This window comes from Scomber japonicus, chromosome 9 (genome assembly GCF_027409825.1).
Source record: "Scomber japonicus isolate fScoJap1 chromosome 9, fScoJap1.pri, whole genome shotgun sequence".
Lineage (NCBI taxonomy): Eukaryota > Metazoa > Chordata > Actinopteri > Scombriformes > Scombridae > Scomber > Scomber japonicus.
The window spans coordinates 12,908,126-12,925,151 of NC_070586.1; the positions used below are offsets into that span (position 1 = coordinate 12,908,126).

The 17,026-nt window shown below is 39.2% G+C and overlaps 2 protein-coding genes across 2 annotated transcripts; one reads left to right on the plus strand and one right to left on the minus strand.

The window, feature by feature from the left end:
* Nucleotides 1-198: 198 nt before the first annotated feature.
* On the minus strand, nt 199-9,096 carry LOC128364870 (RNA exonuclease 1 homolog). Its single transcript, XM_053325493.1, has 17 exons — nt 8,949-9,096; nt 6,447-7,702; nt 6,252-6,374; nt 6,071-6,166; nt 5,058-5,328; nt 4,112-4,434; nt 3,832-3,975; nt 3,621-3,735; nt 3,457-3,528; nt 3,237-3,377; nt 2,970-3,083; nt 2,806-2,879; nt 2,618-2,722; nt 2,016-2,131; nt 1,624-1,762; nt 549-669; nt 199-308 (listed from the first exon to the last, which is right to left on the minus strand). The coding sequence occupies exons 1-17, from the start codon at nt 9,094-9,096 to the stop codon at nt 217-219; spliced, it is 3,450 nt and encodes a 1,149-aa protein (XP_053181468.1). The 3' UTR covers nt 199-216.
* A 1,249-nt stretch (nt 9,097-10,345) lies between these two features.
* poli (polymerase (DNA directed) iota) lies at nt 10,346-15,473 on the plus strand. Its single transcript, XM_053325265.1, has 9 exons — nt 10,346-10,465; nt 10,553-10,717; nt 11,623-11,769; nt 12,013-12,249; nt 12,352-12,530; nt 12,654-12,745; nt 12,848-12,981; nt 13,997-14,217; nt 14,420-15,473. Exons 1-9 carry the CDS (start codon nt 10,429-10,431, stop codon nt 15,257-15,259), a joined length of 2,052 nt encoding a protein of 683 aa, XP_053181240.1. The 5' UTR covers nt 10,346-10,428; the 3' UTR covers nt 15,260-15,473.
* The last annotated feature ends 1,553 nt before the right edge of the window (nt 15,474-17,026 follow it).

A 17,026-nucleotide genomic window follows, 5' to 3' on the forward strand; every position in this document is an offset into this window, starting at 1 on the left:
ATAATGATTAGCCCCTCCCCCCACCCACACACACAATACAACACACACAAACAAACACTCTTCAGGTTTTGTTACCGCAGTGCATTAATACTCATACAGGCTCCAAATCAAAATTTAACAAAGGGAAAACACTCTTAAACAAATCAATTAAATCAAACAGCATTTGTGTTTTTATGTGCAGTGTGAACAGTGTGGGGATGAGTTTTTGCTTTATTTTCATGATTTTTTCAGTTTTCCATCTTCTTTGCCCTTCCATAACATGAGCTCCATGCAGGCCGCAGCATCTTCTGCAGTGTCATGGCCACAAACTGGGAGAAACAATACAGTATTTAAAGTATACATTAAACACGGGTACGCCACATCCTCAATAATAAATCAACTGATCTTACAAATGTATACCTTTTTACACTCAAATTTCCAAGATTACTGGGATTTATTTATTTATTTGAAAATAGGTTCTGTCATTTAGTCCTGTAATGAAATCTAAACTTCATTTAATCAAATAAACATGTGATGTGAGATGGTTGTGGTTATCCTCGATGACCCACCGCTCTCTTGGATGATCCTTCTGAGATACTCAGCAGTGATGTTGTTGAGAGTCAGCTTGTGAGGGGGGCCCAGACGGTGGGGAAAGACCACAGATGTGTCTACCACTGTCCCATGGAACAACTACAGTGAAGAGGAAGATACTTTCTGAAGCTCCTACAGTATCACTTAAATATTAAATTTACTCAAGAGGATGTTAATGGGAGGTCCAGGGGAAAAACAAACATGACATTCATTGATGGAAAGAATGATGTGGGTCCCAAATAACATTAAATATGACTTCTGGCCTCACTTTTACACCTGTGAGATCACCATGGTAACTTGAAACCCACATATTTTATAGATAGTATAGGGAAAGACAAAATAAAAAATAAATAAATAATAATAATAAAAAGAACCTCATCTCAAGCAGTTGATATACTATAAAGGCTGAATGACAACTATTTAACAGTTGACCTCAAACACACACACACACACACACACACACACACACACACACACACACACACACACACACACACCTGTTAGTTTCAATATCATCCTCAGCATGTTGTATAATGTGTTATATTTTATCATGACATATCACATTTTGCAGTATGTTGTTTTGCGGACTATAAATCCTCACAGCTGACAAAGCTGGTCATTAGCCCTTGACCTACTTTACAGCAGTGTTATTTCATTTGTCCTTTTTCACAAGAGGTTTACATTAAAAACATTTTTACAGGTTAACTATACAAAAAACAAACCTGACCTGTAAGTCATCCAAGAAAATGGCACTATTGTTAGACTATCTTTATGACCTTTTTAGAAAAAAGAAAACTATGAAAACTATGGACAGAAAACATGCATGTTACCATGTCACTGAAACTACATCAAAAGAAAAGCTCTTTGTGAGGAAATGGCATTTAGAAATGGGAAGCTTTTTGTTTCAAACCTTTTGTTTTATGTGAAGGCAGTCACTCAGTTTCGAAATGACAGGACTTTTATAATAATTTCCCAGGATTGCAACACGGGTGTTGTGAAAGAACTATGCAAGAAAAGTTTGGGGGGATAAGAGTTAATGATTGTGAAAATCACCTTCAGGGCACAGAGGTCTGTTTCCAACTCATGTCCGATCAGAATGGTGTCAGCACTGATGAAGCTCAACAAGGTCTCCTGCACCACTGTGAGAGAAGTGTGGGTCCCCTTCACATCTTCCTCACTGATGCCTGAAAACCTGCACAGGTAAAATGTCAAGCTTTCGATGGAGAGATGAACAAGATAACACCACTACATGATGTTATTTAGCATTAGTGCCAGACATTAAAGGGGGCATGACATGCACATTTACAGGTCTATATTTTTATTTAAGACAAAAGGAAAGTTTTTAAATATCAGATTATTGGTTACTATCAAGAGGGACACATATAAAAGCATAAAAACCTATTTAAAAACACCCCCTTAAAACCTAAGTAATCTATTATAATTACCTGGTGTTATAGTCAATGACGTCATTATCAGGCCTGACGTAGGTGTCGTAGACGACTTGAAGACTAGTGTTGACAACCGTTACTCTGGACAGCTCCAAGCCATGAATGGTGTAACACTGAAGACAAACATTTAACACATTATACAGCACCAGTCAAAGGTTTGGACACATCTTCCCTCGGGAAAGGGTGTCCAAACTTCGGACCATAATCACACATCAGAGTGCTTGTTCTGCACCAATACAAAATAGTGACCTTAATTAGTTTGGTATGTAGTAGGGGAAGCTGGAAATTTCTATTAAAAAAAAGTCACAGCATAATTTATTAGGAGAAAATACTGTAAGAGCACAAGAGGATATGATGTCAAAGCAGCATTTGTCAAATATTGTTGATGAACAAAAACATAAAGTCTGATTTAAAAAGGCAAAATACTGCATTACTTATTAATTGTATGTGGCATAATCACCATTTTCTGCTGTGAAGTCTTGAATTCTAATAAAACCCACTATTATAAAAGTAGTTTCTGATGGCTTTAAATGGGGTTTGGTGCTTGACATTAGGGGAAGGTTTTTAAAAACTGTGCCCCTTGAAGAAAGTGGCATCACCATTTCACAATCCACGGCGTAAACCCCAGGGCAACTCGTATCTGAGGGACGTCTCGGGACGGTTGCCACAAACCCATCCAGGCTGAGGGAATCGTGGACATGCAACTGGTAAAAAGAAGAAAACCAAATCAAACCCTGACCCACTAATAAATGAAAGACATTAGAAAATGAAGTCTCCGTTTTCCTACCTTAAACTGTTGGCATCCAGGCGCTCCCATAACCGCCTCACAGCAACTGTAACGGGTCTCCACTCCACCTGGCACTGCAAAATTTCAAAATATCCGAAAATGCTTCAAAAAATGTTTTACGATACAACTTACATATTTGAAGCATAAATCTTTGATGCATTCACCTCTTTTCTCAATTCCTTTCCCATAGTGGTAGTTGCATTCCTCCTTGCGGATGTGTTTGCCCGTTTGGCTCACAGAGTACGTGGCCCCACAGCGACAGCAAATCCTCTTTAGGGCTACAAGACAGAAAAAACACCATCACTGAAGACCAATCTGCAGGGAGAGAAACCCTCAGCACAGGTGAAGTTCGCCCTCTAGTGTTATAATGCTAGAACAGCTCCAGATCATCTTTTCAGGGAGTTTTGGGGGTTTCTTTTTGTTGAACTTACGGTCTGTGATGCCTTTCTTATTGTCAGCAAAAAGAGCAGCACAACCAGGTTTCTCCGGGTGCTGGACAGGATAGTTGCTCTCAATCAGCTTTTCCTCAGTCATAATATAATCCTTCAAACTCTCATACAGTGACTTATCATCTGCTGGGAAAAAGAAATACATTAACAGCATTTTACAACACTTGATTAAAATGAAAAGCCCTTAAAAACTGAGCCTCACCGTTTCCTTTGAGCTTCTTCAGGTTGAGAGGAATGGTGCCTTTGGATTTTTGGCTGCTGAAATCATTTTTAGCTGCACCAGAAAAAAATAAATACAGATTAAAGTGAACTGTCATCAGAGAATGAAATGAACTACACACAGCTTCCCTGAGAGCTTTTAGTCACCTTTAACAGTAACAGCATTTTGATTTTTGAGCTTCTTCAGTGCATTCACTGCAACACTCAGATATTTGAGTTTGTTCATGCTGCGATTATACACCGTCTTCTCTTCAGCGAGCGCCTGCCGACCATAACACGAGAGGGAAAGAAACAAACATTCAGACTGTAGTTTTGTCAGTTATTATTAGATTTAGTAGAAAGGACAGACCCAGTTCACCTTTTCGAAGGCATCATTAACATTGGCCGTCATTTTGAGGAACTCCTCTGTGAACATGTTCACGTAACGCTGCCGGACGTCATGAGGCACTTTGTCTTTGGGTGCATCGTACGCCTGCTTCACTTTACGCTTAGTTGGCACTGGCTAGATTTTTTTTTTTTTATATATAAAAAAGGATGTTCATTAGTACACTTTAAGAGAAGAAACATTTAAAAAAAACTCATACCAGTCACATAAAATAAATTAAAATGCCTCAACAAATGTATTTTTCACTTTTCACCTTAGCAGCTTGAGGAATGGCGGGATTGGCTGGACCTGAATGTGCTGATGCAAAGCCAGAGTTCAGCGCAGGTTTACGTGCCGGCACAGGAATGAGCAGAGGTGGTGCTGAGCGGTATCTTTGAAAAGGGGTAACTGCAGGTGGATGGTATGTTTGTTTCATGGTAAGGCTTGTATGCACTTGACTGATTGGGGTTAGGACTGAAGTTACTGGGTTGGAATTGGACGAGACAGGCAAAGGGAAGGTCGCCTGCGGGAGGATCAAGTGCAAGTTGTTGCCCACCTCGATGACTGCGGTTCCCAAAGGTATGTAGTTAATGTAGGCTGTGTGATAAGACAGAAAAATACATGCAAAGGAATTCTGGCACAGACAAACAAATCAATTTGGTCTGCAAAGACACTAAATATATGTTGCTTGATTTACGTGTATGAAGATGAATAAGGGTGTTTAATCAGAATCCACATTCAAGATTTCTTTCTGGCATATAAATCCTTTGTTCGGGCAACAAGGACTGCGACTAACAACTAATGATTTTCTCGATTATTTGGCTTTGTCTAGAAAATGAAAGTTATAATTATCTAGAGGAAATGATGATGTCTTCAAATGTCTTGAACAGTCCAAACAAAAGATAAAAGGCAAAAGACACTCAACATATGACAGGAAAGCTTCAAATCTTCATATTTGACAAGCTAAAACTAGCAAATATTTGTCAATAATTAGATTTGGTCATCAGAATTGTTCTAGTCTCTTTTTGGGAAAAAAATGCCAATTAATTTTGTGCAAGTCAACTAATTAATCAACTACTCACTGTAGTAGTGAATAGTAAAACTGAACTAACCCTAACCCTGCGTTAGATTTATTTTTATATAATTCTGGATTATTTTAACAGTAAGAAATTATTTTAATGAAAGGAAAATTCAATCCATTACAGTCAACTGGTGCTTACCATTCTGCATAGGAACAGATTGTGCGTTTACTGAGGTCTGAGGAGGAGGAGGAGGAAAAGGAGAAGTAGCCATCATCTGGGTCTCTTGTTTCCTCTGACAGGTGGAGGAGAAATAAGCATGACTGCCCTCGACTGAAGCAGTCTGCATGGAGGCTCTCTGCTGTACCTGCTGGATGTTAGTAGTGATGGTGGGCTGGGAGGCAAATCCTGGTGTTACAGATCCACGAAGTGGAACCAGGACCTGGGGCTGAGGTCTGCTTTTAGCCACTGGCTGCTAAAAAGAGCAGGTCAATCACAAAATGTTAGGTGACAATTTGAGCTTCATCATTCTATGGTGTTTTGCATTGTTTACCTTGAGCTAAATGCTTTTATTATATATGTAAACAAATTTACATATCAATTTGGCAGGCAATTTTCTTAAAATTCTGTTCTCCTCTACGAACTGCTGTCTTGATAAACTCACCAACTTGAAACTACACTTTACTTTTCAATTTTATGGTTTGTTTGAAAGAAGTTGCAGTGTATAAAATGTGTGAATATTTAGAGTAAATATTCTGTGTTTTATACAAAATGATTTACAATTAAAAATATTTTTAGTTTTAATTCATAATGTCAATTATTTGATATTTCCTATTTTTCCTATTCAGGAGTGTGTCCCCTTTAAACCTACTAGAGACTGAAGAAAGAGTTTTCAGGCAGATACTGATATCAATATTTTAGAGTTTAAGATGATCAGAAAATTATAAATCAGCTGATATTAATATTCTTTACACAACCCATAACGTTTTGAAATAGGGTCATTTTACATTTGTTTTATGCTGGGCAGGATATTTGTCCACAATTGAAAAATAAAGATGTCACTACTCTGGTGAATAAACTACAGACTGATGACATATCAAAACATTTGACATTTCTGTACTACTTTCCTGCCATTTATCAGCCAACACCTTCAACAAAGTATCTGAGATGGATTCATATAGGCCGATATAACAGATCAGTCATGTGTGTCAAACCTCTGCATGTTTGGCTTCATGAGCTGTCCTCTTCTTTCCTGACAGTGCTTGAGGTTTGACACTAATCTCTGGTTCCTCCACATCTGCAGCTCCAACCTAACAACGACAATGTAAGAGAAAAGATTCTTTACTCAAGAAAAGACATTTCATCTCAGGTCTGAAGCACCAACATCATACTTACAGATGCATCAGGCTGCTCTTCATTTCCTTTCTCTGCATTGTTTGCCTCCATGAAGATCCTGTAGCATTCCTCCATTGGGTCACTGTCTGAAAGCTCTGCTTCTGAATAGTTGAGCTCTTCCTCCTCGTCGGAGCTGGAAACGATGATTATAACCTCTCCATTGTCTGTTTTCACCCAACGCTGCCCAGTTGATGCAGATGAAGACTCAGCTTTGTTTGTCAGATGTAAGTTGACAGGTGTTTCTGAACCGTATTGAGCCTGACACTGACTGCTGCCTGAGGCTGGTTCTGCCTGCTTCAGGTAGTCGTCAGGTGAAGCATGGTGAATAACAGTTTTAACCTGTGTCTGTCCTGGCGTTTTGTTTAACGTAGTCTGAACCGTGTGCTGGGTGGGATCCTCTATTTTCTGAGCATGCTTTGTATGTTGTTTGTATGGCGAGAATGAGCCAGCAGCTGAAGTTTTATAAAAAAGTGAATTCTTGTTTGGAAAATTATGTCGATTCATTTTCTTGACACCACAAGGGAGCTCACTCTGAGGTAATTCGATACAAAGTGTGTTTTCTTCCTCTTCCACCTCCAAATTGTTCTGAATGTGATCTGGCTCGTCTACAATGAGAGGAAGACTTGCAGGTACAGGACTTTTCACCACTTCTGTTTCAGTAGTCTGAAAACAAGTAATTTTCTGATGTTCACCTCCCAAGTCCTCCAAACATCCAGTTGAGGAAATAACACTGTTGTCAAGTGTTAAGTTTTCCTTTAACACTTCAGCATTTGCAAGTAGCTTTGGTGGGGAATCAAGTAAAATTGGCGCTTGTTGGATCTCTTTGAGTTCCTTTACTGTATCCTGTGTTGTGTCAGGAACACAATCAGCAGGTTTCTGAGATCGACCTCTCTTTCTGTCAGGCGACGGAGGAATGTCAATAATCAAGATGCTGTCATCATTAGAGTCATCGAGTAGGTCTGGAGAAGGCAATCTGGAAAGTTGGGCCTGATGTGTGACTGGTTTCTTTTGCTCACTATTAACGTTTCTCCCTCTTTTCAACCCTTGTCCGTTTTTGATTTTCTGCTCCTTACTTGATGAGCTGTAAGACTGCAAGGCTGCAGAAAAGTTGGACAGAGGGTCATACTCTAAATCAGTCCTTGGTTTTGAGTTGTCAACGACGTACTTCCTCGCTCTGGAATATGATTTAGTTAAGTCTGTGCATGGAGGGAGTCCATAAGAATCTTTGTGTATATTTTTACCTGCTGTCTCAAACTTGGAAACTGATAAGTCACGCACTGTGTTCCTGCTGTCTGCCTGCACAGTCTGGTAGTGCGACAGTCGCCTTTGCTCCTGCTCCACCTCGTGTTGTACCGTTTCAATCTGCTTGTTGATCCACTCAAGCTCCTGGAGGCATACGCCTTTGATCACTTGTGCTCCACAGACAGCAGACGGAGAGCCTTTCTGGGCTCCTGTACAAAAGGGAATAAAAAAAAGTAGGACTCTTTATTAGTATTAGGAGTGGTGGCAAATAATACAGGATGGGAATAGTTAAATGATCCTTCATTTGTTGAATGAAAGGAAAACAATGTGGCTACAACAGCCTGCAAAGGCCCTGAGGTATTTACACTCCCTCTTTTCTATACCATATTTCTATCCACCCAGATATGTTGTGTTGCAATGCATTAATTTGAGAATACTCATGTATAACCACCAAACTGAAATAAAAGTCTAATGATGGGAGAATACATGATTTTATGTTATGTCAGGATTAATCATTTAATCATGATGAATTTCCATTGGTGGAGTAATCAGGAATAACCTCACATAAGACTTCACAAAGCAGTCTCTCTCATTAACATACAGTCCTAATGATTTCCTAAGTCAATTTTGAATTGCCATTTGCCACAAAAGGTGAACACACCTCTTGTGGCAGTCATTTGTAACCATGGCTCAAAATGTGAATGCTTGGATATCAGGTTGATTAGTTAATTATTTTATTATTGGATTTTTCTCTCTCATTGTGATAACCTGCCGGATGAGAGTCTGAATCTGTCTGTCTCCTAAAAAGGAGGTTCACACCCAAATAAATTTTCTTCACAAAATGTAAAATTAAAAAAATTCCAGTATGTTGTAGTGTCATTTTAAGAGTTTTAGGCATGTTTGATGGGTATCATAATATGATGAATTGCAATTTTCATGTTTTTCACCAATGTTTTACACAAATGACCTCTTCCAGACAGGACCATGAGATCAGGCATTAAAGAAGCACCCAAGGCCCCCATTATATCTATTAATTGTGCTTTAGAGGTTCCTATTATATTTCTATTGCTGGTAATCCAAACTTCACAAAAAATTACTGACAACATAATTATCAGATACTTGTACAGTATTTTCGTTTCCTGCACTAGTAATAAAATACCCAAAAATGTGCATATATGTGACGACTTACTGTAAAATAGGAATCCAAACCAAAGAGTGGCTAAATTATTGTCGAAGAAAGTCTGACATTTAACTTTGGGACCGTTTTTATAGTCATTTATATAAAAGAGAAGTGAATTACTTTATTGTCAAGCAAATCTAGTCAAAGTTGTTTAAAACATTTTAGCATACCCCACTTCACTCTAAATGTGTTTCTTAAAACCGATAATCACGACTTTTTAAACTTAGGTTAGCATTAACACCACAAGCTAGCTTTAATACACACCTGATACTGACCTGCAAAATCATCTATCGGTGATTTGAAGGAGGCAAACATATTTCGCACTTTTGTGGCATGTTTGTACAAACAATGAGGCCGCTCACAAGGCCCGCGTTTCAAGAAAGGACAAGTTATGTCAGCAAACAGACCAGACGAGGGAAACATTAGCAAAGAAAATCCACTTTCCACGATATTGAGAACCGTCTAATTAGGTAACTTGCTAGTCACCAGGTGCGTCTGGAGGCTCCAATTAGCCCAAAATGGTGTCTGCCTTCCTTTTATAGCCTCTGTTCGGGTCACGAGGTCACGACCGTTGCTATGGAGCCCAGATTTGGCTCTGGAACCATAACTGTTGCTAGGTTACAAGGGTTGGTGTTGCTAATTATTCGATATATTTTTAATTCCTGTATTAGTTTTGGGGATTTAAACTAATTTAATTTGTTAAATAAATTTTGTTAACGAGAAATTGTTTCATTTGTTAACCGGGAAATAAATCTGATCTCATGCATACCTACCAACATTTGACAGGTATTACTACTTTCGTCACATTTAAGCTTTTAAATTGGGTTTAATTAATTTTTTCTCCAAGCAGTAAACGCAACACAGCAGAAAATGTGCAGGGATATTAGTGTTTGCCGAGTGGGTTAAGATGATGATAGTTCACGCAGCACATCGTGGTTTTTAATAATTAGTCAGTAAACCCGCCATTGTCTGAAGCAGGCTGGAAAATATGCATTTTTATTTACAGTTTAAAACATTTAAACTGCGGCGGCTTCCGGTCTAAGCTGTCAAAATAAAACCTCTGTTATTGTGCGCTTCTTATTATTAACAAACTAATTTGGGGCTTGTAAATTACGGGAGATTCCCGGGAGAAAAGACAAAATGGGAAGGCGGCGGGAGATGGGGCTGAAATATGGGAGAAACCTGGGAAAAACGGAAGTGTTGGCAGCTATCGATTTATGTTGTTTATTGAGTCGCAGTAAGCCCTCCGCGATGACAGGTGTCACTGCTGCACAAACCTGAACTGGGGATCCACAACAACAAACAAGTATTTTTGCATGATGTGTAACATGCCACACTTTCCCTGCAACAATATCAGTATTATCCGGCATATTTAACCCTGTATAACACACAGGTTGTGTTGTTTGATATGGATAACAGCGAGGATGAGATGGAAGAAGATGAAACCGAGTGGAAGAGCAGTTTCACGGACGCTGCACCACTCAGCTCTGCTACTGCTGCTGCTGCTGGTAAAGTAATGTTAGAGACAGAGTTAGGGAAATTTATCGAGCCAGAAACTGAAACCTGACAGTTGCTGCTTTTTTTGACATGCAAAGAAAAACACTAATGTTCCTTACAGACATCTGTACGTGTCAGCTTCTGAGTGTTGTATTTATGCTGCTTTCTGTTTCAGGGTCAAACCTCTGTAAGATACCAACACCTGCACATAGAGTGATTGTACATTTTGACCTGGACTGCTTTTATGCTCAGGTGGAAATGATGAGAAACCCAGCATTAAGAGATGTCCCTTTAGGTAAAATGATGAGAAATGGTCCTTTTGTAATGAAACCCAAGTTGCTCTCAAATATATTTCTGTTAAGTCTCAATCTCATATCATCAGGTATACAGCAGAAGAACATCATAGTCACCTGTAACTATGTGGCGAGGGAGCAAGGCCTCACCAAGTTGATGTCTATTACTGATGCAATGGAGAAATGTCCTCAGATGGTGCTGGTTAAAGGAGAAGACCTGACACACTACAGAGAAATGTCCTATAAAGTGACAGGTAGGCTGGAGTAATATGTCACCTGTGTGCTACACAAATAAAGCAGCTTTTTACTTTGTTCTAGTGCAAACTGCACTAGAACAACGGATGTTGGTATTTCTGGCCCAGCTACTTTAATAGTGGGGAATAATTAAGGTAAATAATAAAAAGTAAAAAATTGTGAACCCCTTCTTAAATATTATTTAAGGAAGGGTTCACAATTTTTTAAGTCTGGCCAGGTGCCTATATGAACTTTGAAACAGATTTTTCTTCCTGTAATCATTCCTCCTGTTCACACTGACCATTAGAAGATCCCTTCATAATGCACTTCATAATCCACAGTACATCTTTTGATCAAAAAATACTTTTAAAAGTTTATCTTTAAATAAAATGCATCGGCTGTCTGAAGAATCATAACAACAAGAAGGAACATTACTTTACTTTAAATATTTTTAAATACTTTTTTGGACAGGAGACAGGCTATTGATTTTGTCCCCCATGACTTGCATCGCAGATCTTATTAAATGATCTTTTAATGGTCAGTATGAACAGGAGGACTGCTTACAGCAAGAAAATCATGTGTTAATGTTAATTTGGACAGCTGACCGTTGTTTTAGGACAGACTTGAAAAGTTGTGAACCTATCCTGACAATCTGACTCTGGAAATTAAAGACTTCATTGCTTCTTTCTAAACTTAATATTTTGCTCTACCTGTCACCTTTATACATGGAGAGGAAGAAGACAAGATGTATATTGTTCAGCATAGCCTAACCCTAAGAGACCAGAATGCAATATAGTGACATAATATGTTACCAATTCTCTTCTCTTCTCTCAAATGTTTCTTGTAACATTACATCATTATTTTTCCAATTTATGTAACATTAGGAACGCTCACCTTGCTTTACCTGCCTTTGTCGTCTGTCCAGAGCTGCTGCTGTCCTACTGTCCGTTGGTAGAGAGGCTTGGATTTGATGAGAACTACATGGACATCACAGAGATAGTAGAGACAAGGCTGGCACAAACTCTGGAGTCTAACAACTATTCATTTAAAGGACATGTCTACAACCATTTCAGTAAGACACGTTTGTTCTTCGTGCCTGTTGCTCCACACGTACATCTGGCTCATGGAAACCAGGAAATGAGTTGTGAAACAAACTAAGAGGCCCAAAGTAATGAAAAGCAAATGCAAAGCAAAGCAGATGTAAAAAACATTTGCATTAAACTTTCAGTTTCCAACACGCATGAGAAGTTCATTTTTTGTATTGTCCTGAACAAAGTTAAATAACATGAAGTGCTGATGTTCTTTGCCCGCTCAGGTGCAGAAACTAAAGCCGCAGACCACCCGAGGCTGGCTTTAGGTTCACACATTGCAGCAGAGCTGAGAGAAGTCATCCACAGCAAACTGGGCCTGACTGGTTGTGCTGGCGTCGCCACTAATAAGCTACTAGCCAAACTGGTGTCAGGCACCTTCAAACCCAACCAGCAAACCACACTGCTGCCGGAGAACGTCAGTGACATCATGGGCTGCCTGAGCAGCCTCCGCAAATTACCAGGTACAGATATTCAGTTTATACTGTTTTCAGCTTACTCGTTTTATACATCTGTCACTCATAGAAAGTGTCCCTGTCAATAAATGTTTCATCATGTCTCCTCAGGGGTGGGACACCAAACCACAAAGAGACTTCAGGCCCTGGGATTAGTCAGCATGAAAGACCTACAGCAGTTCCCATTGACTGACTTGGTGAGAGAGTTTGGAGGCCCCAGTGCGCAGCGCCTGAAGAATCTCGTCCTCGGTGTTGATGACTCTCCTGTCACCCCTACTGGGGCCCCTCAGGTTGGGTAGAATATCCCTGAAACTTCAAAAATATCATCATCTGACTTTTGAATTATTGTCTATCTCTGTGTATAAATGTATAATGTTTTTTTGCCTTTTATTAGTATTCTTGTCATTTTTCAGTCTCTTAGTGATGAAGACTCCTTTAAGAAAATCTCATCAACTAAAGGTGTGTTGGAGAAGATTCAAGAGCTCCTGAACAGCCTGGTGGGGAGGTCAGAGCCAGTTCCACTGCCAGTGTAACTCCTCAAACCAATGAATGTGTCAGTGTGTCTTCAAGACGTGACTCTAATCTTTATTATCTGTTTGAAAACAAGGATGCACAAAGACGGCAGGCAGCCTCAAACCTTCCGGCTTACGGTTCGTAAATACTCAGCGACCAACAAGTGGTTCAGTCGGGAGAGCCGGCAGTGTCCAATCCCCAACAACATTGGACAGAAGATCACATCTGGTAAGCATTTGCATCAGGAGGGACATTTTAAAATCACATATGAAGATACTGCATTATGTTGACACTTTGTGGGGACTGACACTCTAAAAAAAAACACTTGAAAGTACAATTATTTGAGATAAATAAAATGCTTTAAAATTAATAGGTGACCTTGAAATTACTTTACTTTTTAAATTAAAATATAGCTCTCTAATTCATTCTCAATCCATGCCTTGCACAGATAGAGGAGGTGTGGACTCTTTTTAATATTGCATCCCAAGTTTCATCAAGTATGGTCTCACCTAAATCCTGCTCCCATCTATGTTTAATGGGGTCAAGGGATACCTTTTTTTGGGATGAAAGTGCACTATATACTGTAGGGTAGATATTATACCTTTAAATGACTGCACAGGTGCCAAAAGAGAGTCCTCTAATTCATTCTCTTTACTCAAAAGCAACTTTTCGTTTCTCAGGAAAACGCTTTTCATCAAAATTGAGTTTTTTCTAACAAAAGCAGATTTAGATTTAGCTCCAGTGGCTACAAAAACAAACAGTAGTAGTCAGATTTCCCTTCTATTTACAGCTCTTTACTCAAAATATAAACTTCTTAAATACATACATACATGTTAAAGCCCAAGTCCATGAATGTCCTGAATAGTGGGAGCAGTCTGGCGTCAGTTTGATGGGTAAATAGATGTAACTTTGCAAACAGAGCATTCAGAGCAGATTGAAGCTCTGGCTTTGTATTTGAGGGCAATATTTTATATACATTCTTATATAAAATTTGACCATATTAAACATTCACATCCAACATTATAACAGTTTATAAATGACAGAAAACCTCACAAAGAGTGTTATGTCCCCTTTCAAATATTTCAAATGTGAGAGCTTATATTTCCTCCTTGAGCTTGATTCCAATTTTATTCTCTATAAAGACAGTTATGACTTTGTATCACCAGCATCATCAAAATCTACATAACATGCTGTCCAAAATTGTTTTTAAAGCACTATTAATGTTCTTTAATGTCTCTGTTAGGCAGCAGTGATGATGCTGTGGCCCAGCTGGTCCCATTGGCCATGAAGCTTTTCCACAAGATGGTGGACACCAGCGCAGCCTTTCACCTCACCCTCCTTAACGTTTGCTTCAGTAACCTGCAGACCAGAGGACCTGCTGCCAGCGGAAAGGGCTCAATAACGTCTTTCTTTTCACACAGCACGTCTCCAACAAAAACACAAATCCTCTCATCACAAAGCCAGGTAGTAAAATCAAGTTATGGCGTATAATCTGTTTCAACATTATCTTGTTTTAGATGATTTCATTATATTTATGAAATCTTTGAACTTGCTTATTATTTCACACTGTGCTGTTAAATGATTCCTGGTGAGTTTCCCTTCCTAGAAATAGTGTGTTGCTACTCCTGGAAATCATTTGTGCTCCTCCTCCTTTATTCCCCAAAAGGACGATTCCTCTCGGAGCGGGGATAGCCACCACACGGATCATCGGTTCACCACCCACAGCATGATTACTCAACATACCTCACAAAAGACAGTCTCCACAAAAAGCCCCTCTAGCTCTGAGGCAGCATTACGTGGGTTCAAAAGAAAACAGAGCACTGTTGTCCCTGGAGAAGCGCCTCAGCTTCGGAAAGTAACCTGCAGCACAGTGGGTTCAGACCCTGATGACACAAATAACACTGTGACACATAGACTGCCCCCAAATGTTGATCCGGAAGTGTTCAGGCTTCTCCCAGAGGAAATCCAGAAGGAGCTGTTATCTCCTGCCTACACAAACTCCCTTACCAGCTCTCTGATGGCTACTAGCAGCCAGTCCACCTCTGTTACAGTCACTGATATGCCCCAAATATCAGAGAACACCTCTCTTCAGTGCCCTCCACCCTCCAAACATGTCCCACAGTCATTATCAGACTCACAAAATGTCACAGACAGAAAAGAAGCTGTGAACAGATTTGTTCCATCTGACAGAGCGACCACCGTGAACAACCAGCAGCCTCGGGAAACATGTTCAGCTACCGTAGAAAACATGATGGAAGAAGGGAGACTCTCATTCCCTCAGTCTTCTGACTGTGAGTTCCCGGTAAATGTGGACCCCGAGGTGTTTTCTGAGCTCCCGCCGTCTGTTCAGAGAGAGTTGATGTCTGAATGGAAGCAACAGAAGCCGGTTCTGAAGATCCCCGCATCGAGTAAACTGGGTAAAAGCTTGATGACCAAAGACAAAAAAGAAAAAGCAAAAAAAAGCAGTCAGGCAAACAATTTGTTGAATTATTTCAAACCCAGTTAGAGAAGGACACGTGACTTCTGCTTGAGATCATTTATGATGATAAAACTGTATTTTAGTATTATTTCTATTGAAGAGTATTAGAATATTTTATTTGTAATGTTTGAGTTGTTTCTCTTATACAGCACTCTGTATTATCCATTCAGATAATAACTATTTGGTGACGCTGTTTGGTTTTTGGGGACACTACTGTAAAATAAAATGAAGAGAAAAAGACAGCAACACAAATGAAGGCAAGGTTACATTTGTACAGCTTTACTCGCTGCAAAATAATGTATAATAGCAAGTCCAAAAAATTATGCAGGCATGAGAAAACTAAATAAGAAAATTTTATTAAACAACAGGAAGGGGGGTTACAGTTAAATCCTCACCAGCATTAACCGACAATAAATTGAATTATCGATTGATTATTTCAATTAATGACTCACCATACCAACAAAAACATTATAAACTTGTCCAAGCCGGTAAAATTTGTTTTTTGTAAAGTTTTTCTGTTGTTTTTTTTTTGTTCAGATAAATTGCCTTTTTGGAAATAAAAAATATATATTGTTAATGAAACTTTATAATGATTTAGTTTTACTCTTCTTTTTTTTAACATTCTGTAACTTCTGTTCACTTGAAATGAACGTATTACATCAGTCCTTATAAACATAAAGTTATTAGATATTTCAGAAAAGTATATTCCTAAATATCCAGGCTGAAAGGAAGTCTTAAGCTTCATTGTTTTTGTATTGTTTTCATTGTTTGCAGAAGTAGGATTATTTCGCTGAGCCTGTAGAAGAGGGGCCCTTTCTTTGGGTGCATGATTTCCACTGAAATCCACAGAGGCACACATTATTCGTCGACGCAATCCAGTTTTCAAAGAGCCTTTTTCCTCCTGAGAAATACCAGAAAACACAAGGTCTGTGAGCACAGCCCTGCTTTGGTTCCTGCTGGTCTGAAACTCCTCCCTGGATCACATGTGGGAAGGGGAAAGGTTCAGGAGATATACTATGTGCCATCGCATCATGATAGAGATTATTTTATTTAATCAGGACGAGCCCAGGGCCCTCTGAATGGACGTTGGCACTTCTTCAGGATAAATTGGTAAGGCAATTAATTATTTTTCATCAGTTTAAAGGTGGCGATGGATGTCGGTGGTCATGTTGCTGGGGAATATTTGCTTTGACACTGAAATGTCATTTACCATGTGGAGAGATATTTTAGTAAATCACCTAAATATAGTTTTATGGTGTTTTCCTCTTAGAAATATGTAATTCCTAATAGAAATAATCATCAGATGAGCAGAGAGGCTGTTTGTTGGAGGGTTGTTTTCTCACCTTTTCCTCAGTCTGCTGATTGCATAGAAACCAATACCATTAATTATGCACATATGAAATGACTCAAGTTCTCATTGTTACTGGATTATGGTGATTTATCCTAAATACATGTATAATGTAGCCATACATTCACCAGAAAGAACATTTTCTTTTGTAAATATAAACTAAAAGAGATGTTATTCTTCAGGGATTGTTTGTGCCCATGGGGCCTCTCAACCAACGCTTACATAAGCAAATCTGATTTGCCATGCTGCCTTTATTGGCCTGCCTTGCCCAGGCTGCAAGTGTAACCGAAGCAGTGCGGTGACCTGAGTGGTGTCATGCACTGTTGAGCTGTCCGCCCATAGCTCCCTGAGTCAATAAAAGGAGTTCTGTCTGCCAAACAGACCCTGTTTTTTTTTTTTTGGCTCAGCAAGTCAGAGAAAACTCTGGAGAAACATTTGACTGCTCA

Coding starts and splice junctions, on each gene's coding strand:
- LOC128364870 (XM_053325493.1), bottom strand. CDS start 9,096: ATGTTTCCCTCGTCTGGTCTGTTTGCTGACATAACTTGTCCTTTCTTG. Junction 6,167..6,251: donor AAGAGCAGCCTGATGCATCT/GTAAGTATGATG, acceptor TGTCGTTGTTAG/GTTGGAGCTGCAGATGTGGA. Junction 2,132..2,617: donor ACGCCGTGGATTGTGAAATG/GTGATGCCACTT, acceptor GTTTGTCTTCAG/TGTTACACCATTCATGGCTT.
- poli (XM_053325265.1), top strand. CDS start 10,429: ATGATGAGAAACCCAGCATTAAGAGATGTCCCTTTAG. Junction 10,718..11,622: donor AATGTCCTATAAAGTGACAG/GTAGGCTGGAGT, acceptor TCGTCTGTCCAG/AGCTGCTGCTGTCCTACTGT. Junction 12,982..13,996: donor TGGACAGAAGATCACATCTG/GTAAGCATTTGC, acceptor TGTCTCTGTTAG/GCAGCAGTGATGATGCTGTG.